Genomic DNA, 26,787 nt, shown 5'->3' with positions numbered 1-26,787 from the left:
GCACCTGCCACCTCGCCCGGCTAGTTTTTTTGTATTTTTTTGTAGAAACGGGGTTTCACCATGTTAGCCAGGATGGTCTCGATCTCCCGACCTCGTGATCCGCCCGTCTCAGCCTCCCAAAGTGCTGGGATTACAGGCTTGAGCCACCACGCCCGGCCTCCGATTGAAAATTTATGAGGTCTGGATTTTAATCCAGCTCCATTAATCAGCAAAATAACTTCGAGTGAGCAGCAATACCTCTTTAGGCTTTAGCTGCATCATCCAAAAATGATATAAAACAGTCATTTTGCTATGTTCACAGGATCTGGGGCTCAGGAACTCATTCAGGGCATAGCCGGGAAGTGGCTGGGGATTTCCCTCAGCTGGGATGCCTGAGCTGGGGTCACCTGCTAGCTGGGCTCGGTGTGGACTGTGAGCCAGAGTGCATTTTTGTGGCTTCTCCTTGTAGCTTGGGCTTCCCCACAACATGGCAGCTGGACTCCAAGAGGGAATATCTGAGAGGGAGCATCTGGAAGCTGCACGGCCTTTTCTAACTCGGCCTTAGAGATCATGGAGCATCATTTCTGCTGCCCTCTGTTAGTTGCAAGCAAGTCGCCAAGGCCAGCCCAGACTCAAGAGGAATGGATATTAGAGTCTATGTCTTGATGTGGGAAAAGGCAAGGTCACAGTGAGGAAGAGCAGATAAGATACGAGATAGTGTTGCAGCCATTGTGGAAAGTACAACCTGCTTGAGATACTCCCTGTAGGACTACCGGAAATATCTGAAGGAAGGGTACTTTGCAAGGGCCTGGGGTCCTGCATAAGAAACTGGTGCAACCAGATTGCAAACACAAAGCCCTGTCCGCATAAACCAGTCCTTCTACTGGGTGAGGGCTCTGGGCTAAATTATGTCTTGCCAAAATTCATATGTTGAATCCCTAATCTCCAGTACCTCAGAATACGACTGGATAGGGACAGGGTCTTTGAAGAGGTAAGTTATGGCTGGGCATGGTGGCACACGCCTCTGATCTCAGCACTTTGGGAAGCCAAGGCGGGAGGATCACTTGAGCCCAGGAGTTTGAAAACAGACCTGGCAACACAGTGAGACCCCATCTCTACAAAAAAAATTTTAGAAATTAGGCAGACATGGTGGCACATACCTGTAGTCCTAGCTACTTGGGAGATTGAGGTTAAATCTGGGAAGTTGAGGCTGCAGTGAGCCATGGATATACCACTGAACTCCAGCCTGGGCAACAGAGCAAGACCCTGTCTCAATAAAAAGAGGTAAGTTCAAATGAGGTCATTGGGGTGGGCCCTAATCCAATCTGACTGGTGTCTTTATAAGAAGAGGAAATTAGGGCTAACGCCTGTTATCCTAACACTTTGACAGACCAAGGCAGGCAGATTGCCTGAGCTCAGGGGTTCCAGACCAGCCTGGGCAACATGGTGAAACCCCCATGTCTACTAAAATACAAAAAAAAAAAAAAAAAATTAAGCTTGGCAGTGTGTGCCTGTAGTCCCAGCTACTCAGGAGGCTGAGGCAGGAGAACTGCTTGAACCTGGGAGGCGGAGGTTGCAGTGAGCCGAGATCGTGCCACTGCATTCTAGCCTGGTGACAGAGCAAGACTCCTTCCCCCCCAAAAAAAATAATAATAAATAAAAGGAAGAGGAAATTAGGACAGAGTCATGCACAGAGGGACCACATGAAGACGCAGAGAGAAGACACCATCTACAAGCCAAGGAGAGAGGCCAAGGAGAAACCAACCCTGTACACGCTTTGGGCCTAGACTTCCAACTTTTAGAACTATGAGAAAATAAATGTCTGTTGTTTATGCCTCCCAGGCTACAGTGTTTTGCTACAGCAGCCCTCACTGCCTAACAAAGCAAGGGACTAGGTTCCTTTAGCCATGTGAGCACCGTCCCTAGGAATTGCCATGCATTAATGGTCCTGGACCTGCCATTCTTGCTTAAGGGCTATTTTCTTGAGATAACAATGCTCTTTGGCATTTTGGCTTCCACCAGGATATTTAGTATGTGGTTGTTTCAATTATATCCATTTTACTCCAATTTTCTTTCTGACGGTTTGTGTTTTTTCCCTTACTTATGAGGCCCAGGATCCTTGGAGAGAAACTTAACATTTTGCCTGTCATTTTTACTTTTCACTCTTCTGGGTTTTGTTCAATGAGGGCATAAAACTGAGAGCTGACTTGCTCCATTATTCTGAAAAGTTACTAGAGGAAGGAGGCACACGACTACAGAGGCACATAGGGATTATGGAGAATAACTCGGTGACACATATGAAAAGTCTTAGGAAAGTTCATATTATTTGACCCCAAATTTTATTTCAGCAAATGTATCTTTAACTGAAAATACAAAGATCCATGTACAAGAATGGTTGTCTCTGCATTGCGGCAATAGGAAAAAATTACAAGCAACCTGAATGTCTAAGATGCATATATACCATGGAATATTATGCAGCCATAAAAAGGAATGAGATCATGTCCTTTGCAGGGACATGGATGAAGCTGGAAGCCATTATCCTCAGCAACCTAATGCGGGAACAGAAAGCCAAACACTACCTGCTCTCATTTATAAGTGGGAGCTGAACAATGAGACACATTACAGTTTATCAACCTCATGGAATGCTATAGAATAATTTATATTTTGAAGGAATATTTTGCCATACTATTCACAATAGCAAAGACAGAATCAACCCAAATATCCATCAGTGATAGACTGGATAAAGAAAATGTGGTACTTGTACATCATGGAATACTATGCAGCCATAACAAGGAATGAGATCATGTCCTCAGCAAACTAATACAGCAACAGAAAATCAAACACCACATGTTCTTATTTATAAGTGCGAGCTGAACAATGAGAACACATGAACACAAGGAGGGGAACAACACACACTGGGGCCTGCCAGGGGTGGGGTAGGAGGGAGGGAGAGCATTATGATAAATAGCTAATGCATGTTGGGCTTAATACATTAATAGGTGATGGGTTGATAGGTGCAGCAAACCACCATGGCACATGTTTACCTATGTAACAAACCTGCACATGTACCCCAGAACTTAAAATAAAAATTAAAAAAAAAAATTGGTGGCATAGGAAAATGGTGAAGACAGTGTTAGTTGGGAAAATCGTTTATGCCATTTTTCTCTTGCAAAAATTGTAATACATGGGTATATATTGATGGGATGGATGGTGTATTAGGCTATTCTTGCCTTGCCATAAAGAAAATACCTGACACTGGGTAATTCATAAAGAAAAGGGGTTGAATTGGCTCACAGTTCTGCAGGCTGTAAAGGGAGCATAACACAGGCATCTGCTCAGCCTCTGGGGAGGCCTCAGGAAGCTTCCAATCACGGCAGAAGGTGAAGAGGGAGCAGGCATGTCACATGGTGAAATCAGGAGCAAGTGTGGGGTCAACACACTGTTAAATGACCAGATCTCACGAGAAGTCACGCACTATTTTGAGGACACTACCAAGAGGAATGGTGTTAAACCATTCATGAGAAACCCCCACCCAGGATCCAATCACCTCCCATCAGGCCACACCTGCAACACTGGGGTTTACAATGCAAGATGGAATTTGGGTGGGGACACAGATCCAAACTATATCAGATGGATAGATAGATCTAAAGATAAATAAACATTTAAAAAGGATTGGAAGGAAATGCATATATATGTGTGTGTGTGTGTGTGTGTGTGTATGTATATATATATATAGAGAGAGAGAGAGAGACCTGGTCTCGCTCTGTCACCCAGGCTGGAGTGCAGTGGCATGATCTTAGCTCACTGCAACCTCCGCCTCCTTGGTTCAAGCAATTCTCCTGCCTCAACCTCCTGAGTAGCTGGGATTACGGGCACATGCTACAACGCCTGGCTAAATTTTTGTGTGTTTTTAGTAGAGATGGGGTTTCACCATGTTGGCCAGGCTGGTCTCAAATTCCTGATCCGCCCACCTCGGCCTCCCAAAGTTCTGGGATTACAGGCATGAGTCACCATGTCCGGCCGAAATGCAACAAGATATTAATGGTGGTCATTCCTGTGTAGAACTGAAGGTGGTCTTTTTCTTTAAAATTATCTTTTGCTTCTAAAAATCCCAAGATGAATACATTTCACTTTATAATAAATAGTAACGAAACTCCAGTAAGTTATGTTTTAATGTGAGGGTGGTGCTGGCAACTGTCTTCCCCCAGATGCAGGAGAACAGACTTTGTCCAACTCATGCTGAATGGTGTTTGGAATTTTAATAACGCTGCCTCTTGCCACCCTCTCCTTCCTTTCTCTTTCCTCTACTTTCTCCTTGCAGAGAACATGACAATTGGGTCCGTCCCTGGTCCATTTGGCTTCATTCTGGGGCCAACACTGGCATCAGAGAACATTTGGTGGGAGGAGGACAAAGCGTCACAAAATTTGAGAGCTGGAAGGGGCCTCAGAGACCATCTAGTCCAACACACTTATTTATCTTGATGTCAGCCGGAAAAACAAGAAATATACAACAGACCATCCCAGTTTGCCATAATAAGCCATTATGGGTCTCTCAACCATGAAGTTGTCTGAGTCATTTTTGAAGCTGTCTGTATTTCCAAGCCTGTTCCATTTCCATAAATTTGCTCCCCACTGTGTGAAACACAGGGTGGAGGGGCCACGGCTTGATAGCAGCACGTGTGGGAAATGCCCGGAGGCTGCTCTGGTGCTCCCTGTGAGCTCTGTGGGAGTCAGCGATGTGTGGTGGTGGTCCCCAGCGAGAGTCACTTCTGCGTGATGGGCAGAAGCAGGGATTGCTGGCCAGCACTGAGCCGGCCTGCCTGTGGCTGGGGCCATGTGTTCAGCTCCTCATGGTGCAGTGCAAAAGGAACAGCCACAAGCTAGAGTCAGTCTCGGATGCAGTGGTTGGCAGAACAAAGGATATGTAGCCTCAAATGAGGAAGACTGGAGGTGAGTTTGGGCCTCTTTTTCAAATATCTGACTGTGTAGATAAGTTAGATTTCACTGCAGCACCACTGAGGGCAAACACTGTCTGGTGGTTATTTGCAATTCAGTGAGGCAGGGGGATCACCTGAGGTCAGGAGATCGAGACCAGCCTGGCCAACATGGTGAAAACCTGTCTCTACTAAAAATCCAAAAACATTAGCCAGGTGTGGTGGCACGCACCTGTAATCCCAGCTACTTGGGAGGCTGAGGCAGGAGAATCACTTGAACCTGGGAGGCAGAGGTTGTAGTGAGCCGAGATCACACCACTGCACCCCAGAGCAGTCATGGCCCAGTGCGTGGTTGTGTGAGGTCACCTAGAGAAGGGGGTCTTTGGGTTGGGATGTAAAGGGTGCTGGGATTTTGCAAGGTAGTGGTACTTGCTATCTTACAAATTCTACCTTTAAATTCCACCCTTTAAATTCCAGCTCAAAGGAGGCCTTTAAGTTGGGATTTAAAGGGTGCTGGAAATTTGCAAGATAGAGGTACTTGCTGTGGAGGGAAAGACGATATTCAGAAGCACAGTTACACAAGTTAAGAGGATGGCCAGGAGCAGTGGCTCACACCTGTAATCCCAACACTTTTCGTGAGACTGAGGCAGGAGGATTATTAGCGGTCAGGAGTTCGAGACCAGCCTGGCCAACATGGTGTAACCCCATCTGTACTAAAAATACAAAAATTAGCTGGGCATGGTGGTGGGTGCCTGTGATCCCAGCTGCTCAGGAGGGTTAGACAGAAGAATCACTTGAACCCAGGAGGCAGAGGCTGCAGTGAGCTGAGATCATGCCACTGCACTCCAGCCTGGGCCGCAGAGCAAGATTCCATCTAAAAAAAAAAAAAGTTAAGAGGAGGCACCAGTACTGGGGTGCAGGGTTTGGGGAGGAAATGATGGAAGATGAGGCATTTCGAAAGCAATAGAATAATGAACTCTGTCCTCCGATGACCTGATGCCCTGCCTGCTAAGGTCCAGCATTCTGATCTCATCTCAGCTGACACGTTCCAGCAGGACTGCACAGCGCCTTCTCGCTCATTCCTTGGGTTGCAGCTGACATCTCCAAGTTATTTTTCCCTGGCTGCATTTCCAGGGTTTGCCTCAGAGAAGCTTATTCACCACTTCCCTGCTCACACGCTCAGCCCTGAACACCTCCTGATGTTAGTCTCCACTGGGCACATTTTCTTCCAGAACATTTGCAAAAACGTCACAAAGTATCACTTGCAGTGCTCCACACCAGGGTCCCCACAGATGAAACTGTTCCTGCCAGAGTGGCCTCTTTATTATTTCCTGTCTCTACATCATTTTAAAATTCATTTAATAAGCCCACAATGCTCACCGCATAGTATCCTAATTAAAGGCTTTAAAACAGATTTGAGGACCAGGTAGAATACAACGGCTCAAGCCTCTAAGTCCCAGCTTCTCAGGAGGCTGAGGCAGGAGGATCGCTTATGCCCATGAGGTTGAGGCTGCAGTGAGCTGTGATCACACCACTGCGCTCCAGCCTGGGCGACAGAGCGAGACTCCGTCTCAAAAAAAAAAAAAAGTAATTAATTAATTAATAATTAAAAATACAGAATGAAAAGACATCACTAATGCACAGTAATTTACGTTACTATTTTTCAGGGTGCTTTAGAAACAGCAGGATCCCAGCCCAATAGAGTCAGAATTTAGGAGTGATACGAGAGTTTACTGTTCAACCAATGCTGAAAACCAGTGCCTCACACCAATTTCCCCCAGACAGAACCACCCAGTGGGGAAGTGAGGTTGTGGGGGTCCCAGTTCAGCGGCTCCTCAGCTGTGAGATCCAAGCCAGGTCTCTTTCCCTCCATGAGCCTCAGTATCCTCTATGGGATGAGGAGTACATTTTGTGCTTCACAGATGATGAGAATCTCTGCCTCGTCAAAGGCTATTGGATCGTAACAAGCTCTACAAATATCATTGTTCTTTTATGTTGCGAATTTCTTTTCCTGAGAGCTTTTGAGATCGTTTCAGAAGTGGGACTCTAGGTAATGTTTTCACCTTTCTTGTCGTGGCATTTATCTCTCTCTGCGTTGCCTGATTGTCATTTGCGTGTTGGGGTCGTCCTCCCCTAAGATGCTGGGTGTACCTTAAAAGCAACCAGTGGCCCTTCGTCTTAATTTTTTGGGAGACAGGGTATTGCTCTGTTGCCCCGGCTGGAGTGCAGTGGCATGATCACAGCTCAATGCAGCCTCAACCTCCTAGGCTCAGGCAATCCTCCCACCTCAGCCACTTCAGTAGCTGGGACTTCAGTGCACTCCCACCTTCAGCCACTTCAGTGCACACTACCACGCCTGGCTAATTTTTCAATTTTTTGTACAGACAGAGTCTCACTATGTTGCCCAGGCTGATCTTGCACTCCTGGCCTCAAATGATCCTCCACCCTTCATCTTTTATCCTTGGAGCTCAGCTCCCTGGCTCCCCAAAATGTTTGTGAAATGAAAGCGAGACTGCTTGACGGGTAGTTGCTGAGTAAATGCAAGCTGCCCCAAAATATCCCCTGCAAACACTTTTTGCATAACAATGGCATCGAAGGCGGAAGAGGCCAGAGAGGTCTTTAGGAATTGTTAACTGTCTGATGTCTCTGGGGAAACGGCTTGTTCCTTCTGAATGATGGCCCAATTAACAAGAGGTTATGGTTGTAGCAATAGGGACATTTCTTTCATTAAACAAACATTTATTGAATTTCTACGATGCATCAGACACAGTTTAAGGGTCAGAGAATCAGACAAGAATAAATCCCTGTCCTCAGAGAACTTACGGCTTGGAATATACACAGGGAAACAATGAATTAGGATACAAACGATCCTTCTGAAGTCACAGCTCAACTAAGAGAGGATATATTACCAGAGTTTAAAAAGATCCACCATTTATTACTGTAGATTTTCTAAACTTAAAATAACGTGGGAGAAAGCCAGCGAGTGTGGGTTAAGTATGTGATCAAGATTGATGAAGCGTCTGTGAGAGAGGCCAAAAGGAAAGCCTTGTCGCCTTCTTAAGAAAATAATTGGAATAGACAGAAGCTGACCTCTTCAATGAGACATTAGGTAACCAGAGAGCAGACAAACTAAACAAAGCCAGGCTGCAGGTGCCAGTGCCAGGAGCCTCCATAACAGGGTGGCTTGAACAGCTCCTTGGCAGCAAATGGAGATCTTGGCATAGCTGGCATTGCAGAGACAATTGATGGTGGCAGGAGAACAATTGATGAGATGAGCTTCTAGGCCAAAAACTACCCAAGAAAAAAAGGAACATGGCCGGGCATGGTGGCTCACACCTGTCATCCTAGCACTTTGGGAGGCCAAGGTGGGTAGATCCCCTGAGGTCAGGAGTTCAAGATCAGCCTGGCCAACATGATGAAACTTCATCTCTACTAAAAATACAAAAATTAGCCAGGCATTGTGGCAGGAGCCTGTAGTCCCAGCTACTCAGGAGGCTGAGGCAGGAGAATCACTTGAACCTGGGAGGCAGAGGTTGCAGTGAGCCAAGATCGCACCACTGCACTCCAGCCTGGGTGACAGAGCAAGATTCTGTCCCAAAAAAACAGAAAGAAAGGAAAAAAAAAAAAAAAAAGAGGGACAGGCAAGTGGAAGGAGAAACCCTGCTTGGAGAAGGATGACATAAATATCAGGGAAGCCCCTGGACCTGCCCCACTGAAGGACGCATTAGGGGATCCCAGGACTGAACATCCCATCTCGGGTCCTAAAGGGAATTTGCTGCACTCCCCACCCACACCTCCATCCTCCACGCACACTGTCAGGCACCAGTAGGGATGGCAGGGTGGAGAGAAACGTTAACTGGAAACAGCGACGTGGCCAGGGGAGTCCTGGGATTGATGGAGACCATTGTCCAGCATGGGCCAGACAAATCGCTCATTGAACAGGAAGTCAAGTCCAAGTGGCTTTGAAAGTCAGTAGCTCTTTTTTTTTTTTTTTTTTTTTTTTTGAGACGGAGTCTCGCTCTGTCGCCCAGTCTGGAGTGCAGTGGCCGGATCTCAGCTCACTGCAAGCTCTGCCTCCCGGGTTCACGCCATTCTCCTGCCTCAGCCTCCAGAGTAGCTGGGACTACAGGCGCCCGCCACCTCGCCCGGCTAGTTTTTTGTATTTTTTAGTAGAGACGGGGTTTCACCGGGTTAGCCAGGATGGTCTCGATCTCCTGACCTTGTGATCCGCCCGTCTCGGCCTCCCAAAGTGCTGGGATTACAGGCTTGAGCCACCGCGCCCGGCCTAGTCAGTAGCTCTTTAAATAAACAAACAAACAAACAAAAATCAAATTTATGGAAAAGTGTAAACACTAGTACGATGAACACATATACCTTTTCCCTAGTGTTAACAGTTTAACTCTTAACAGTGTTGACAGAGCGAGTGTTTAAGTATCAACAGTTGGTCATCCTCTCCCTGTCTCTCCACCCTCTCCCTCCCTCCTTTTTTCTCTGTCTCCCTCTCTCTCCCCCCTCTCTCCCTCCTCCCCGCTCTTTCCCTCTCCCTTCCTCTCTCTGTTCCCACTTCCCCTCTCTTTCTCCCTCCCTCTCTCTTTCCCTCTACTCTGTCTCCCCTTCTCTCTCTTCCTCTCTCTTTCCCTCCCTCTCTCCCTCCTTCCTCTCTCTCCCCTTTCTTCTCTCTTCCTCCCTCTTTCCCTCCTTCTCTCTTTCCCACTCTCTTCCCCTCTCTCTCCCCCAAATCTGAGTATCTGTCTCTCTCTCTCCCCCTCCCTTCCCCGGCTACCTCTGTTTCTCTTTCTCTCTCCTCCTCTTCTTTCTCTCCCTCTCCCCCTTCTCCCTTCCACTCGTTTTCTCCCTTCTCAGTCTCTCCTTTTGTCTTCCATGAGATGTCTATTTCAGCAGCAGAGGCTGTGAGCCCAGCCTTCAGAATAGATCTCAAATCTGACCACTCTCAGCACCACCGCTGTCCTCACCTCCTCCCACCCGCACTGTTACCACTGTTCTCCTTGCTTTCATTCTGGTCCCTGAACAAGTCTGTTCTTCATGCACTTTCCAGAAAAATTCTTCTAGAATGAGCCTATCCAACCCACGGCCCATAGGCCACATGTGGCCCAGGGCAGCTTTGAATGCAGCCCAACACAAATTCATAAACTTTCTTAAAACATTATGAGATTTTTAGGCCAGGCATGTTGGCTCACGCCTGTAATCCCAGCACTTTGGGAGACCCAGGTGGGTGGACTGTTTGAGGTCAGGAGTTCAAGCCTGACCAACATGATGGTGAAACCCCATCTCTACTAAAAACACAAAAATTAGCCGGGTGTGGTGGTACATGCCTGTAATCCCAGCTACTCGGGAGGCTGAGGCAGGAGAATCGCTTGAACCCGGGAGGCGGAAGTTGCAGAGCCAAGAACGCATCACTGCACTCCAGCCTGGATGACAGAGTGAAACTCCATCTCAAAACAAACAAACAAAGCAACAACAACAAAAAATATTGTGAGATTTTTTTACATTTTTCCTTTTTAGTTCATCAGCTATCATTAGCGTTAGTGCATTCTACGTATGGCCCAAGACAATTCTTCTTCCAATGTGGCCCATGGACGCCAAAAGATTGGACACCCTGTTCTAGAAGGTAACAAGATGATGTCATTTCCTGTTCTCAACCGTCTGGTGGCCCCCAGAACACTTAGACCTGCTCTGTTCAAGACGATAACAACCACAACTGGCTGTGGAGCACCTGAAACCTGGCTTGTATGCTGTCAAAAACAAATTGTATTTGAAGTTCTTTGGGAAATCTCCAAACGACTTTCTACAGTGGGGTGAACTCATTTCCATCCCCACCAACCATCCCCTTACACCAACAGTGTGTAAGCGTTCCCTTTTCTCTGCAGCCTCACCAGCATCTGTTGTTTTTTGCCTTTTTAGTAATAGCCGTTCTGACTGGTGTGAGATGGTATCTCATTGTGGTTTTGATTTGCATTTCTCTGATGAATAGTGATGATGGGAATTTTTTTCATATGATGGTTGGCTGCTTGTGTGTCTTCTTTAGAGAAGTGTCAAACTACCATTTGACCCAGCAAGTCAGTGACTGGGTATGTAACCAGAAAAACAGATCATTATATCAAAAAGATGCATCTGCATATATGTTCATAGCCAGGTATTCACAATAGCAAAGACACGGATCAACCTAGGTTCCCATCAACAGCAGACTGGATAAAGAAAGTGTGGTACATATGTAACATGGAATATTATGCAGCCATGAAAAAGAATGAAATCATGTCCTTTGCAGCAACATGGATGGAACTGGAGGCTGTAATCCTAAGTAAATTAATACAGAAACAGAAAAGCAAATACTGCTTATTATCACATAGAAATGGGGGCCAAACATTGACCACCCATGGACATAAAGATGGGAACAGTAGGCACTGTGGACTACTAGAAGGAAGAGGAAGGGTGTGGGGCCTTGAAAAACTACCTTTGGGTACTGTGCTTACTACCTGGGAGCAGTATACCCATGTACAAACCTGCAGGTGTACCCCCATATCTAAAATAAGAGTTGAAATTTAAAAACAAAAATCAAAAAACAAGTTCTATACAGACTCATCAAAGCAGAATGAAAACAAGAATGTCCGTGTTGTCACCTTAAAATTTGACAAAGAAATACTTCCAGTTCATATAGAACAATCGTGACAAACTGTCGTCAATCTGAAAATAATAAATTATTACAAGACATATGAGGAAATAAGAAAAGGAATGTAGGCCGGGCGCGGTGGCTCACGCCTGTAATCCCAACACTTTGGGAGGCCGAGACCGGCGGATAATGAGGTCGGGAGATCGAGACCATCCTGGCTAACATGGTGAAACCTCATCTCTACTAAAAAATACAAAAAACTAGCCGGGCGAGGTGGCGGGCGCCTGTAGTCCCAGCTACTCGGGAGGCTGAGGCAGGAGAATGGCATAAACCCGGGAGGTGGAGCTTGCAGTGAGCCGAGATCCGACCACTGCACTCCAGCCTGGGTGACAGAGCAAGACTCCGTCTCAAAAAAAGAGAAAAGGAATATGACTTGATGCAATTGAGGAAATATTTATTTTACTTTTATTTTTAATTAATTTAAATTTAAAAATCGATGTCCAGTTTTATTATTTGTAACTGTTTAAGTATAATTGGAACAACCTGGGTATGTGAATCTACTTTTCACCATAAACTTAAGAAATCCAAATATTGCTTAAGTATTTCTGATAAAAATGTAGGCCGGGTGCGGTGGCTCACACCTGTAATCTTAGCACTTTGGGAGGCCAAGGCGGGTGGATCACGAGGTCAGGAGATTGAGACCATCCTGGCTAACACAGTGAAACCCTGTCTCTACTAAAAACACAAAAAATTAGCTGGGCGTGGTGGCAGGTGCCTGTAGTCCCAGCTACTCGGGAGGCTGAGGCAGGAGAATGGCGTGAACCTGGGAGGAGGTGTAGTGAGCCGAGATCGTGCTGCTGCATTCCAGCCTGGGCAACAGAGTGAGACTCCATCTCAAAAAAAAAAAAAAAAAAAAAAAAAAAATTAATACCTGAGTTCAGAAGTTTTCTTTTTTTTTCTTTGTTTATTTTTATTTTTATTTTTAGTTGAGAAGTTCTGTAAGTGTAAAAATATACACCAGATTTTGAAGAAATTTTATTTTTAAAATAGTTTAAAAGTCTTGTAATTTTTTTACATTGATCACATGTTGAAATGTTAACATTTTAGATATACTGGCTAAACAACATATTATGTGAATTTTTTTCTCCTTCTTCTTCTTCTTCCTCTTCTTCCTCCTCCTCCTCCTCCTCCTCCTCTTCCTCCTCTTCTTCTTCTTCTTCTTCTTCTTCTCCTCCTCCTCCTCCTCCTCCTCCTCCTCCTTCTTCTTCTTTTTACATGGGGCTTGCTCTGTCACCCAGACTAGATGGAGAGCAGTGGCATGTTCACAGCTCACAGCAGCCTCAAACTCTTGGGCTCAAGCAATCCTCATACCTCAGCTGGAACTACAGATGTGCCCCACCACAACTGGCTAATTTTTAAAATTTTATTAGAGAGGGGGTCTCACTACATTGCCCAGGCTGGTCTTGAACTCCTGGGCCCAAGCAATCCTCCTGCCTTGGCCCCCCAAAGTGCTGGGATTACAAGTGTGCCCTACCACATCAGGCCAATTTTTTAAATTTTTAGTAGAGAGGAGGTCTCACTATGTTGCCCAAGCTGGTCTTGAATCCCTAAAGTTAAGTAATCCTTCTGCCTTGGCCTCACAAAGTGCTAAGATTACAGGCATGAGCCACCGCGCCCAGCCTTACCTCTTTCTTTTTGTTTTTTTCATAATGTGGCTTTTGGAAAATTTTAAGTTACATACAGAACATCGTGTTCTGTTTTTCTCAGGCAGCATCAACTTAGATTAAAATCCAATGTTCTGGCTCCGGTTCTTCTCTGACCTTGCCTCTTAAGTCTGTCTCCACAATTACCTGGTAGAGTTGTCCAGGTGTGTCCTGAACAATGAGGTCAGTGGTAATTAGTCTACCCAGAAGGGGCACCTTTTCCTAACAAACATAATTGTAGCATATGGGCTAAAAGCTGCCTAGACTCACTCCTCATGTTGACGCCATCCAGCTGGCCTTGCTTTCTTAGATCATGCCAATCTCTTTCCTGCTTCAGGGTCTTTGGACTTGTTGTAGCATCTCCCTGGAATACTCTTTTCATGGGCTTACTCCCTGACTCTGTGCAGATCTCTGATTGAAAGTCGGCTCTTCAGAAAGGCCTTCTGCCAGGCTCAGGTGGCTCACACTTGGAATCCCAGAACTTTGGGAGGCTAAGGCAGGACAATCACTTGAGCCCAGGAGTTCAAGACCAGCCTGGACAACATAGGGAGATCCCATCTCTACAAAAATTTAAAAATTTGCTGGGCATGGTGGTGCATGTCTGTAGTCCCAGCTACTTGGGAAGCTGAGGTAGGAGGATTGCTTGAGTCTGGGAGGTTGAGGCTGCAGTGAGCCATGATTGTGCCACTGCACTCCAGCCTGGGCCACAGAGTGAGACCCTGTCTCCAAAAAACATTTTAAAAATTTTTAAAAAGGAAGGAAGGAAGCAAGGAAAGAAGGAAGGCCTTCTATGAAAGCTTACCGATATGGTTTGGCTGTGTCCCCACCCAAATCTCATCTTGAATTGTAGCTCCCACAATTCCCATATATCCTGGGAAGGACCTGGTGGGAGGTAGTTGAATCTTGGGGGTGAGTCTTTCCTGTGCTGTTCTCCAGATAGTGAATAAGTCCCATGAAATCTGATGGTTTTATAAGGGGGAGTTTCCCCGCACAAATTCCCTCATCTGCCACCACGTAAGACGTGCCTTTTGCCTTCCACCATGATTGTGAGGCCTCCCCAGCCACGTGGAACTGTGAGTCCATTAAACCTGTTTTTTTTTTTTTTTTTCTTTTTTTGACAGAGTTTTTGCTCTTGTTGCCCAGACCGGAGTGCAATGGTACAATCTCGCCTCATCACAACCTCCACCTCCTGATCTCAAGTAATTCTCCTGCCTCAGCCTCCTCAGTAGCTAGGATTACAGGCATGCACCACCATGCTCAGCTAATTTTCTATTTTTAGTAGAGACAGGGTTTATCCATGTTGGTCAGGCTGGTCTCGAACTCCCGACCTCAGGTGATCCTCCCACCTCGGCCTCCTAACGTGCTGGGATTACAGGCATGAGCCACCGTGCCCAGCCTCCATTAAACCTCGTTTTCTTTATAAATTACCCATCTCAGGTATGTCTTTATTAGCAGCATGAGAACAGACTAATACACCTTATGATCACTTATGACTACCTATCCCCTTTCGTGTTCACCTTGTCTAAAATGGCACCCAACCTCCCCACACTATTTGTTCTCAGAGGACTTACTGCCTCTGGAAGTTACATTATTTATGTATTCACTTACTTGTTTGTCTCGCCCACTAATGTAAGCTTATAAAGTGGGAGCTTTGTCTAATTCACCAGTATATTCTCGGTGCCAAGAATAGTGATAGCACCAGAAAGGTTGTTGACTGAATGAACAGATTCCTGTCTCAAAGGGTGGTTAGCAGCACTTACTGAGGCACAGGGTGTGAAAGTGCTTTGTAAATAGTTTAGATCACTGAAAGAGGAAAAAAAAAAAAAAAAAAAAGACAAGTTGTTCAAACAGAAGTGGAGAATCCTTTGAGGCAAAGCCAGACATAATTGGCCAAGACTTTGTTGTGTAGCTTGCAAGAGACTCTCAAACCAATTGCATGAGAGAAGACCTTTCAATTATATTGAAGAGGAAAGACTTCTGGAGACTCAACAAGAAACTCATTGTGAGGTTGTATTGATCTGGACATTGGTTGCAATCTACAGGACCCCAACTCACACTAGCTGAGGCAAGAAAAAAGGATTATTGGCTCATAGGCTCATATGCCTGGAAAGGCAAGGGATAGAGCTAATTTGGGGGACCACAGACGCTGAGTTCTAGGGATGATACTCTCCTAATCACGTGTCTCCTAATCTACGTCTCTTTTCCTCCCTATCTCTTGCTTCTCATTCTCTGTGCTTATTGACATCACTCTTATATGCTTCAAACATGTCTCTCCATTGGAAAACTGAGAAGAGGGTCATGAGTAGCTCTGGAATTGTCCATCTGATCAGAAACAGCATCCTCCATGGGCTCCACTTAGAAACACTTCAGGGAAGCTTCTAGTGACCCATCCCTGGGGCTAATTTCTGTGGCCAAGGAGGGTGCGTACTGTGCTTGGTGATCTCCAGTAGAACTACCATGATGGCGTGTGGAGGAGAGCATTTCCCCAAAGAGAGACAAAGTGGTACTGGCCAGACAAGCTTCACAGGTAGGAAGTGATGGAGCCAGGACTTCAGCCGTTGTCAGCCTGACTCTAATGCCGATACTCTCATTCACTAAGCAACGCATCCTGCTGATCACAGTACAAGGTCAGTATCCTGCAAGGAGAACACAAACCACCAACTCAGTTGCTCACTCCATTTTTGGAAAGGATGGTGTGATGAATAGATGTTCCCTGCAGAGGAAAGGATAAAAAGGAAACAGTGAATGAATTGAATGGACTTCTAGCCTGGGTCTACAGGGGCTATTTGAATAGCCTCTACACAGACAGATACTAGATCACACCATGGTCAATACCAGGATGTTCTAAGCCAGATTGCAAAGAAAGAAGTGCAGATCAATCACTGCAAGCAGATGGCATCCACCTGAGAGAGCTGCAGGAGCTCATGGATGAAATTGGAATGGTTGGTTGGCAGGAATGTGGGACCTGTCAGCCCAAATGGCCACTATACTGGAGAGGATGTCAGCTCACAGATGTGACCCTGGCCATAAGAGTGGCTCAGCGGGGCCTGGGGAATTACAGCGCAGATGAGTCAGCTCTCAGCCTCCATCTGGACCAAGCTGGTGGCAGTTGGAATAAAAGAGAGAAGCCTGTGGACTTAAAAATAACCTACAGGGCAGGGAATGAATGGAGAGTGGGAGAAAGAGCTGTCACACAGGTGCTGCCCAGAGAAATCATACCTGATGGCTGTACTAGAGTCTTCCAAGGCCCGAGAGGGTGAGTCAGTGTGTGTACAAAGGGAAACTGATGGATCTAATTTCTATGTGGGAGATGTACAGCAAGCAGCTGATTTATCTGGAAAACAGTAGGTTTTCTGAGTCACACCGTCCTGGCTCAAATCCCAGCTCTGCCACCAACTTACACTTTGTGAACCTGGTCTGGTTGCAAACCTTGCCTGAGCTTCAATCTCCTCACCTGTAGAATAAGGATAATCACACCTCACTCCAAAGGCAGTTCTGAGGATTAAAACTGATGAGAAAAGTACCTAGCAGGAGGGTCATAAGTGACAGCAAGGATTATCTACTATATCTGCAACTGATGAGTAGTCTAGCTGAATTCTTTAGATCCCCGGGATCTGGAAGCAAAGCCTTTGGGGCCTCTGCAGAGGGTCATTGGAGAGATGAGGGAACAAGGGTCCAGCCCCCTTACCTGTTTTCCCTCGAATGGTTCTACTTGTAATTATTTTCTTCATAAGATTTCGGCCAGGTGCGGTGGCTCACGCCTGTAATTCCAGCACTTTGGGATGCCGAGGCAGGCGGATCACTGGAGGTCAGGAGTTCGAGACCAGCCTGGCCAGCATGGTGAAACCTCATCTCTACTAAAAATACACACAAAAAATTAGCTGGGCATGGTGGCGTGCACCTGTAATCACAGCTACTCAGGAGGCTGAGGCAGGAGAATTGCTTGAACCCGGGAGGCAGAGGTTGTAGTGAGTGAGCCGAGATTGCACCACTGTACTCCAGCCTGGGTGACAGAGTGAGACTCCATCGCAAAAAAAAAAAAAAAAAAAAGATTCCTTTTGAGAAAAAGTATAACATAACATGGTGGGATTCTCTGTCCCCTCACCTTCCATTCCATCCTCACTGCTTGTGGAGGTCATTTAACATAATTAATGATGGTTCTACTTAAATGCAATACAAGTTCATTTGCTTCTAGATTTACCACCTCAAAGACTCTGTACCACTTGCACCATTAGTGAGTGGCTGGGAGTGTGGGCTCTGAAGCTAGACTGCCTGGGTCTAAGTTCTAGTTCTGCCTTTACTAGTATGTCATCTTAAGGGAGTTATTTAATGGTTCTATGGCTCAGTTTCCTCATCTGTAGAATGGGGTAGATCACCATAATACTTGGCTGATAAGGACTTCCTGAGTTAATACACACAAACCACTACAAATGATGCCTTGCACTGTTAACTGCTGCTGTCATCATCATTATCACAACCACCATCATCATCACCACCAACAACATCATCACCACAACCACCATCATCAGCATGGCCAGCATCATCTTCACCACCAACACCACCACCATCGTCATCACCACCATGATTATCATCATCATCACCATCATTATCGCCCTTATCATCATCTTCATTATCATCACCACCACCACCATCACCACCACAACCAGCATCACCAACACCACCACCACCATCATCACCGTGATTATCATCATCACCATCATTATCGCCCTTATCATCATCTTCATTATCATCATCACTACCACCATCAACATCATCACCACAACCACCATCACCAGCACTGCTGCTATCATCTTCCACCACCACCACCATCACCACTATGTTATCATCATCATCACCATAATTATCGTCCTTATCATCATCTTCATTATCATCACCACTACCACCACCAACATCATCACCACAACCACCATCACCAGCACTACTAACACTATCATCTTCACCACCACGACCACCACCATTGTCACCACCATGATTATCATCATCACCATCATTATCACCATCATCATCATCTTCGTTATCATTACCACCACCATCAACATCACCACAACCACCATCACCAACACCACCACTATCATCATCACCATGATTATCATCACCATCATTATCGCCATTATCATCATCTTCACTATCATCACCACTACCACCACCAACATCATCACCACAACCACCATCACCAGCACTACCACCATCATCTTCACCACCACTATCATCTTCATCACCACCACCACCTTTCATCTTCATCATTATTACCACTGTGATGGTTAATATTGACCGTCAACTTGATTGGATTGAAGGATGCAAAGTATTGTTCCTGGGTGTGTCTGTGAGGGTGTTGCCAAAGGAGATTAACATTTGAGTCAGTAGACCGGGAAAGGCAGACACACCCTCAATCTGGGTGGGCCCAATCTAATCAGCTGCCAGTGAGGCCAGAATAAAAGGCAGAAAAATGTGAAAAGACTAGACTGGCTTAGCCTCCTAGCCTACATCTTTCTCCCATGCAGGATGCTTCCTGCCTTCGAACATCGGACTCCAAGTTCTTTAGCTTTGGGACTTGGACTGGCTTCCTTGCTCCTCAGCTTGCAGACAGCCTATTGTGGGACCTTGTGATTGTGTGAGTCAATACTCCTTAATAAACACCCATTTATGCATATATCTATCCTATTAGTTCTGTCCCTGTAGAGAACCCTGCCTAATACATACACCAGCATCATCATCATCACTATCATTACCACCACCATCATTATTATCACCATCATCTTTACCATTATGATCACAACCATCATCATCATTTTATTGTCACCACAACCACTACCATCATCACCACCACCATTATCATCATCATCATTATCACCACCATCATAATCATCTTCATTATCATCCTCACCACCACTATCATCATCATTACCACCACCGCCAATATCATCATCATCATCATCATCCTCACCACCACCATCATTATCTCCACCATCATCATCACCATCATCATCTTCATTTTCATCACCAACATCATTGCCATCACTGTCTTTATCATCATCATCACCACCACAAATATCATCATCATGAACATCATCATCCTCACCACCACCATCATTATCACCACCATCATCATCACCATCATCATCTTCATTATCATCACCACCAACAAGATCATTGCCATCATTATCTTCACCATCATCATCACCACCACCACCACAATATCACCATCACCACCACCGTCACTACCAGAACACCTACGGAAATTTGTGGCAATCTTCCTTGCTCTCCAGAATAGAACAAAGAATAACAGTTTCCCTGACTTTGTGCAGGAAATCAGAAGTTGGCAGTCAAGACCCTGGTTTGGGAATGGGTAGAAAAGGGAAGATGAAGGGCAGCCTGTGGAAGATAGGGTCCTCTATATCCTATATCTGAGGCCAGTTCTGCAAAGCTTCAAAGATGACCTGAGGAGGAAAGGGCTGTTTTCTTTTCTTTCCTTTTTTTTCTTCTTTCCTCTTTTCCTTCCTTCCTTCCTTCCTTCCTTCCTTCCTTCCTTCCTTCCTTCCTTCCTTCCTTTCTTTCTTTCTTTCTTTCTTTCTTTCTTTCTTTCTTTCTTTCTTTCTTTCTTTCTTTCTTTCTTTCTTTCTTTCCTCTCTCTCTCTCTTTCTTTCTTTCTCTCTCTCTCTCTTTCTTTTTTTTTCCGGGTCTCACTCTGTGGCCCAGGCTGGAGTGCAGTGGCACAATCACGGCTCACTCTAGCCTCAACCTCTTGGGCTTAAGTTATCCTCCCACCTCAGACTCCCAAGTAACTGGGACTACAGGTGTGCAACACCACGCCCAGCCTGAAAGGGCTGTTTTCTGTGTTGCACATTCCCTGGGCTGATATTCACAATCAACTACAAGATGCTCAAGTACTTTTTCTGGTCTTAATCTATACATTAACATTCTTCTGGATGTCTGGTGGTGGTACAACAGCAGGGTCACAGGGTTTCACTGCTGCAGAAAAGTTTGAAAAACACCTACTTGAACTTTCATGACTTCGAGGAATTTGGAGATCATTGAACTACCAATTGATTGAAATGGGAGCTACGGTGACACAATCAGAGAATACTAAAGAGCAAAAAAATAAATGCCAGGGATGAAGGGACAGAGTCTTTTTTTTTGATAGGAATGTGTCAAGAGTAAGATTTCTGAAAGATCAGTGCCAGCCCTAGTTTTATTTAATATTCTTTTACAAGAGCTGGAAGATGTGGGGCTGGGGAGAGCGGAGAAAGCTCTGGGTTTGCAGATGAAAGGATGAGGGGTGGGCAAATGATGACAGGAAAACAGGAAGATCTGAAGACTCTGTATCAGTGAGAAGGAAGGAGGGAGATGAGATCAAATGTGAGCAAGTTCAAGGCGATGTGTTTAAGAAAATGGGAGCTCTTGGAGACTGGCCCTGAGCAGACTGTCTCAGCAGAGTCACAGGCTCCAGACATCACCAAGAAGGATATTAAAAACACAATGGGAAGGTGGCTTTTTTTTTTTTTTTTGAAATGGAGTCCTGCTCTGTCGCCCCGTCTGGTGTTCAATGGCACAATCTTGGCTCAATGCAACCTCCGCCTTCCAGGTTCCAGCAATTCTCTCACCTCAGCCTCCGGAGTAGCTGGGATCACAGGCATGTGCCACCGTGGCCAGCTAATTTTTATATTTTTAGTAGAGACGGAGTTACCATGTTGGCCAGGCTGGTCTCGAACCCCTGACTTTCAAGTGATCTGCCTGCCTCGGCCTCCCAAAGTGCTGGGATTATAGTCATGAGCCACTGCGCCCAGCCAGAAGGTTGCTCATGTTTTTACACCTTAACTTCATTAGCACACCTTCCCTCCAATTCCCTGTGTTTGGGGAGATGTTCTGAGCCCCCACTCAGTGAGGCACAGCAACGCCAAGCCTGGGAAGATGAACTGGGGGTGAGGGTGGGGCGTTAAGAGGGGAGCCCGCTATCAGCTGAGTGGGACTTCTGGCTTGTTCAGTGCTAATGGCCTTGTTAACTTCCAGAGGATGACCTCCAGAGAGGATAAAAGCCATAAAGCTTCTATCAATTCCCAAGATGTTACCCTATCAACTCAAGTGGTAGATGACTGTGTTTTTCTCTTCAGAAGGCTGGTGTGCCATCAACAGTCCCCCCCTCCCATGCTCAGTGGCAATGTTTGTGAGCCACAAATGCTTAGGATGAGCTGCTTTATAAGGCTGCTTCGTATTCTTGTGCCCCGTAGTTCAGTACCCGGGGTCGATTTCCCTGTTGTTTAGATTTCTAGTGTGAGCTCATTGCATGAATGGCCCAAAAGGACTCTCTGACCAGCTGCCTCTCCCAAATGAGCTCATTCTGCCTTTTGCACTCCTCCGCATTCATCCATAAGGCTGGGTTTAAGAGCAATGCAGACTTGGCTTCTCAACAATATTATGTGTCATCTAAATAAATACATTTCACTAGGGAACACATGCTAAATATGATATTCCCGTGAGTCACGAAACAGCTGTGCTGGCCTCACAGTGGTAAATCTGTTCCATCAGTAATAAGGATGGAAGAAGAAGGGAGTTAGATCACATTTCAGAGTGGGTGATCGCAAGAGAGGCAGGACATGGTCACCTGCAACAGACCTTCAGCACCACTGCAGAGAGCACATTGGCCCCAAAGTATAGCACCCAAATAAAATCCATCCAGGGCCCTGGAGCTCAATACAGATTTGAAATTAATGCAGAGAGAGAGATACAGGCAAAGAACGTTCTACAAAGAAGAATGAGTAGATTTCCCTTTACTTTGATTCCTACTATGATTTATCTTATTTTTAAATTATTTATTTATTTAATTAAATTCATTCATGTTATTTTATTTTATTTTATTGAGATGGAGTCTCGCTCTGTCACCCAGACTGAGTGCAGTGGTGCGATCTCGGCTCACTGCAACCTCTGCCTCCCAGGTTCAAGCGATTCTCCTGCCTCAGCCTCCTGAGTAACTGGGATTATAGGCACACACTATCACGCCAGGCTAATTTTTGTATTTTCAGTAGATACAGGGTTTCACCATGTTGGCCAGGCTAGTCTCAAACTCCTGACCTCAAATCGTAAGCCCACCTCAGCCACCCAAAGTGCCAGGATTACATGTGTAAGCCACTGTGCCTGGCCATATATATATATATTATTATTATTATTTTTTTTTTTTTTAGATGGGGTTTTGTGCTGTCACCCAGGCTGGAGTGCAGTGGTGTGATCATGGCTCACTGCAGCTTTGACCTCCTGGGCTCAAGCAATCCTCCTGCCTCAGCCTCCCAAGTACCTGGGACCACAGGCGTGCACCACCAACTTGGCTAATTTTTTTATTTTTAGTAGAGACAAGATCTCACCATGTTGCCCAGACTGGTCTTGAACTCCTGGGCTCAAGCAATCCTCCTGTCTTGGCCTCCCAAAGTGCTGGGATTATAGACATGAGCCACTGAGCCCAGCCCTATTTTTATTTTTTATGTATTGTTTTTTTTTGACACAGTGTCTCACTGTGTTTCCCAGGCTTGAGTGCAGTACTGAGATCATAGCTCAATGCAGCCTTGAACTCCTGAATTCAAAGCAATCCTCCTGCCTCAGCCTCCCAAGTAGCTGGGACTACAGGTGTGCACCACTAATCCCAGGTCTAAGATGCTAAGACCCCGTCGACGCTTGGCTAATTTTATATTTTGTAGAGACAGAGTCTTGCTATGTTGCCCAGGCTGGAGTGCAGGGGTCCAGTCTTGGCTCACTGCAGCCTCTGCTTCCCAGGTTCAAGCAATTCTCGTGCCTCTGCCTCCTGAGTAGCTGGGATTACAAGGGTGTTCCATCATGCCTGGATAATTTTTGTATTTGTAGTAGATACAGAGTTTCACCATGTTGGCCAGGTTGGTCTCAAACTCCTAACCTCAAGTGATCTTCCCACCTCCACCTCCCAAAGCATTGGGATTACAGGCATGAGCCACCACACTGAGCCCAATTAGGATTTTAAAAGATAAATGAAATCCAATACACTTCCCACTCACACACCTGCCACCACCCCTGCCAAGTGCTAGGGATCTTGGGTTCATAAACAAATGAGCTAATATTTGCAAAGCCACTTGGTAAAATTCAGAGTGCTACTGGCGGAGCTTAGCTGTCATTATTACCATATAACTGACGCTTTAGAGTTGTGGCTCTCTCCGTGGACCTGGTGTGACAGTTGTGGGGGACCGGGAAGAAGGTAAAAGAGCATTAGAATAAAGTCTAAAGTTTCTTACTTTCAAATGTCAGAGGATTGTAAAGAATGACTCTTGGTATGGCCATGTTGAATGAATTCAAAATTCAGGAGGCAGAAAAAAAGAAGTCTATTTCATGTGACTTTCTCCAAATGGCAACTTAGTTCTGCAATTCCCTAACCTAATTAATGGGAGGCCACCCATGTCACCAAGGAGAGAGGCTCACTGTACGTTACCCTATTATCCCGCCAAGTCCTGTGGAAGTGAAAAGTTTGGGAGGGAATCTTTAAATCACACTAATACATTGCCTATTTTCTTCAAACACATTTTCAAGAACATTTTGAGACCATCCCCTGGAGAGAAGCAACAGGCAAAAGGTATAAGGATATTATCTTCAGTTATTTAGAGAAGAGTTTTGAGGGAGATTATCCCAACAGGGCTGTCACCTTCAAATCTTAATCCTCTCAGACCTCAACAAACAGCCTATGGGTTCCCCTTTTCATAAGTCCGAGAATGCCTCTGGCCAAAGTGACCTAAGGACATTTCAGAAGGAATGGGCAGTCAAGAGCCCAGGTCTAAGATGCCAAGACCCTCTTGATGGTCCAACTATTCCCATAGCCCTGGCTTTCAGTTGTTATCTTCATGTCCACTGCTCATGAACCTCTGAAATGCATCAGTTGCGGAGAATTACATGGGAAAGGCACTGTCTTCTAATTAAAAAATCTGAAATCAAATCCTTGCGCACTTTGATAGCATCTTTCAAAAGCAAAATTGCCCGCTCAATTATCCAGATAGCATGTCCTGCCTATACAGAGAAAAATGACACACAACAGAGTGAATACACTTGATATTTTTAGAGGGATGTACCATGGAATATCTGTTAGTGTAATTAATTTAATTGAGTCATACCTACCAAGAAATTATTTAATTATATTTCTAGTTGAATAGATGATAATGATGATAATAAACTAACATTCTTTTTAAAAAACATTCTATTTATTGCCAGGTGATAGGAAGAGATTGAGAGAGGGATGGAAATCATTACTGAGAAGGCTTGAACAACCACAATTTACTGCGAAGAGATAAAAACCAAACACCTCAGCCATATTATCACCATAATTGTCTGCAGTTTACCCATCTTGTAAAATAAACGGATCATGAAATGTGAGAGCACGTTTCAAAACATACATAGAAGGTGTTAGAGTGATTATGCGTAGGCTGCCTGACTTAATTGTAAATTGTTTTTCTTTCAGTGGGAAGTGAAAAGGTATTAATTAGCAGTTATTTTGACAAGATTGGAAGTCCACGAACTTTGACTTAGAGAGAACTTTGCAAAGGCACCTACATGCTGCAAAGAGAGCTTTTTTCTTTCTTTTTTTTTTTTTTTTTTTTTTTGCTTTTAATGGCATTTTGTTGTTTGCTAATCCCTGGTGCAGGCACATACTTGCAGATCTGAGATTTGATAAATGCACAAGTGGCTCAAGTTTTAACAAGAAGCTTTTCTCTCCTAACTCCAGGTGGCAAAGGCAAAAGCTGGACTGCATTGTGCGGCCCCAGGGAGCTGCAGACAGAGGATCTGAGTCCTGGCCGCTGTGCCAGCTGTCTTACAAGTTTAGAGATGCTGGCATTGCATCGAAATCGGACAACACTCCCTTCCCTCCCTTCCCAGGCACTCCGTTCCCAACCTTTTCCACCAACAGGTCCTTATTCTCAGCAGCCAAAATAATTTATGGGTTTCTACTGTTCTCCTTGGCTGAATCTTCAAGTACACCAACTCCCCCCTCTTCTGGACAGACTCTCCATAATTCAGCTGGCATCTAATCAGCACCTTGCTGCTCTTCCATTCTTCCTTTCTCCAGAGTCGTGATTCTTCCTCCTCAAGTCAAAGAGGAATTACAAGCAAATAGACACTATCCTTGAGTGCAGTTCGGGTTACACAGAATGGGGAATGAACTCGGTCTCATTTTTGCTTCTCTGTTGAAAATAAGCTCAATATCTGCCTTGCACAGAGAGAGAATCGGCTTCACTAAGGCAAGCAGCATTACCCCTTTTGTCCCGGTCAGCATCGCAGCTCCGCATTCCCCTCTCACAGAGGTGACTATTCATTGCGTTCTTTCCAGGAATGTTTTCTGAGCTTCAGGAGGCCCTGAGTTACCTGGATAATTAGTGCTGTCCTCTTGCACAATGCAAAAACAAAACCATTATGAGATAGCTTCTTTAGCTAAGTTGGGAATGGGGTTTAAATGCGCGGGCAAATAGATCTGGCACTCCAATTCAGACTGTTGTATTTTGTGATCCACCCTCCCTCTGATCACAGCATATAAGACTCTGATGAACCTCACTAGCAACAGGGAATTCTCCCTCCACTGCAAATAAAACAATGGTAATATGGAAGTGAAAAATGGATAATTTAAAAATGAAATTCTCTGTGGGGCGCCGTGCAGTGGGTGTTTCTGTGTGTGCATGTGTTTTACACCAGTCTCTGTTACTTTTGTAGTTTGGATCAGACTTCCATCAGTCTGTTAATTTTGTTACTGGATCCCACCACTTACCCAAAGTTAGCCTTTGGGTTGAGTGCTTCCATGGTATAGTCCCTTCTGTGGACACCAGAAAGATGTTACAGGAAAGGGGTCCTGATCCAGACCCCCAGAGATGGTTCTTAGACCTGGTTGGGAGTCCGAGGTGGGTGGATCACTTGAAGTCAGGAGTTCAAGACCATCCTGACCAACATGGTGAAACCCCATCTCTACTAAAACTACAAAAATTAGCCAGGTGGGCCAGGCACGGTGGCTCACACCTGTAATCACGCCTGTAATCCCAGCACTTTGGGATGCCGAGACAGGTGGATCACCTGAGGTCAGAAGTTCAAGACCAGCCTGGCCAACATGGCAAAACCCTGTCTCTACTAAAAAAAAAAAAAAAAAAATACAAAAATTAGCTAGGCATGGTGGGCCGCACCTGTAATCCCAGCTACTCGGGAGGCTGAGGCAGCAGAATTGCTTGAACCCAGGAGGTGGAGGTAGCAGTAAGCCAAGATTGTGTCACAGCACTCTAGCCTGGGTGACAGCTAGACTCCAACAAAAAAAAAAAGAAAGAAAGAAGAAAGAATTAATTAATTAATTCAGGATGAGTCCATAAGTGAAAGCAAATTTGTTAAGACAGTAAAGGAATAAATAATGGCTACTCCACAGACAGAGCAGCCCCGAGGGCTGCTGGTTGCCCATTTTTATGATTATTTCTTGATGATATGCTAAACAAGGGGTGGATTATTCATGCCTCCCCTTTTTAGACCATATAAGGCAGCATCCTGATGTTGC

The 26,787-nt window shown here is 45.3% G+C and overlaps 1 protein-coding gene across 1 annotated transcript in view; it reads left to right on the top strand.

Moving 5' to 3' along the window:
• The window catches only part of LOC112621599, a 74,766-nt gene extending 48,225 nt beyond the window's left edge, over positions 1 to 26,541 (top strand). Inside the window, exon 3 of the mRNA XM_025381054.1 lies at positions 24,988 to 26,541. Coding sequence (XP_025236839.1) covers positions 24,988 to 25,291 — 304 coding nt within the window. The 3' untranslated portion in view covers positions 25,292 to 26,541. The remainder of the gene's footprint in view (positions 1 to 24,987) is intronic.
• Positions 26,542 to 26,787: the final 246 nt, after the last annotated feature.

The sequence above is a fragment of the Theropithecus gelada genome, chromosome 3 (assembly GCF_003255815.1).
Source record: "Theropithecus gelada isolate Dixy chromosome 3, Tgel_1.0, whole genome shotgun sequence".
Lineage (NCBI taxonomy): Eukaryota > Metazoa > Chordata > Mammalia > Primates > Cercopithecidae > Theropithecus > Theropithecus gelada.
Note: the sequence above shows the minus strand (reverse complement) of the source record. Positions and strands in the feature narration are given on the sequence as shown.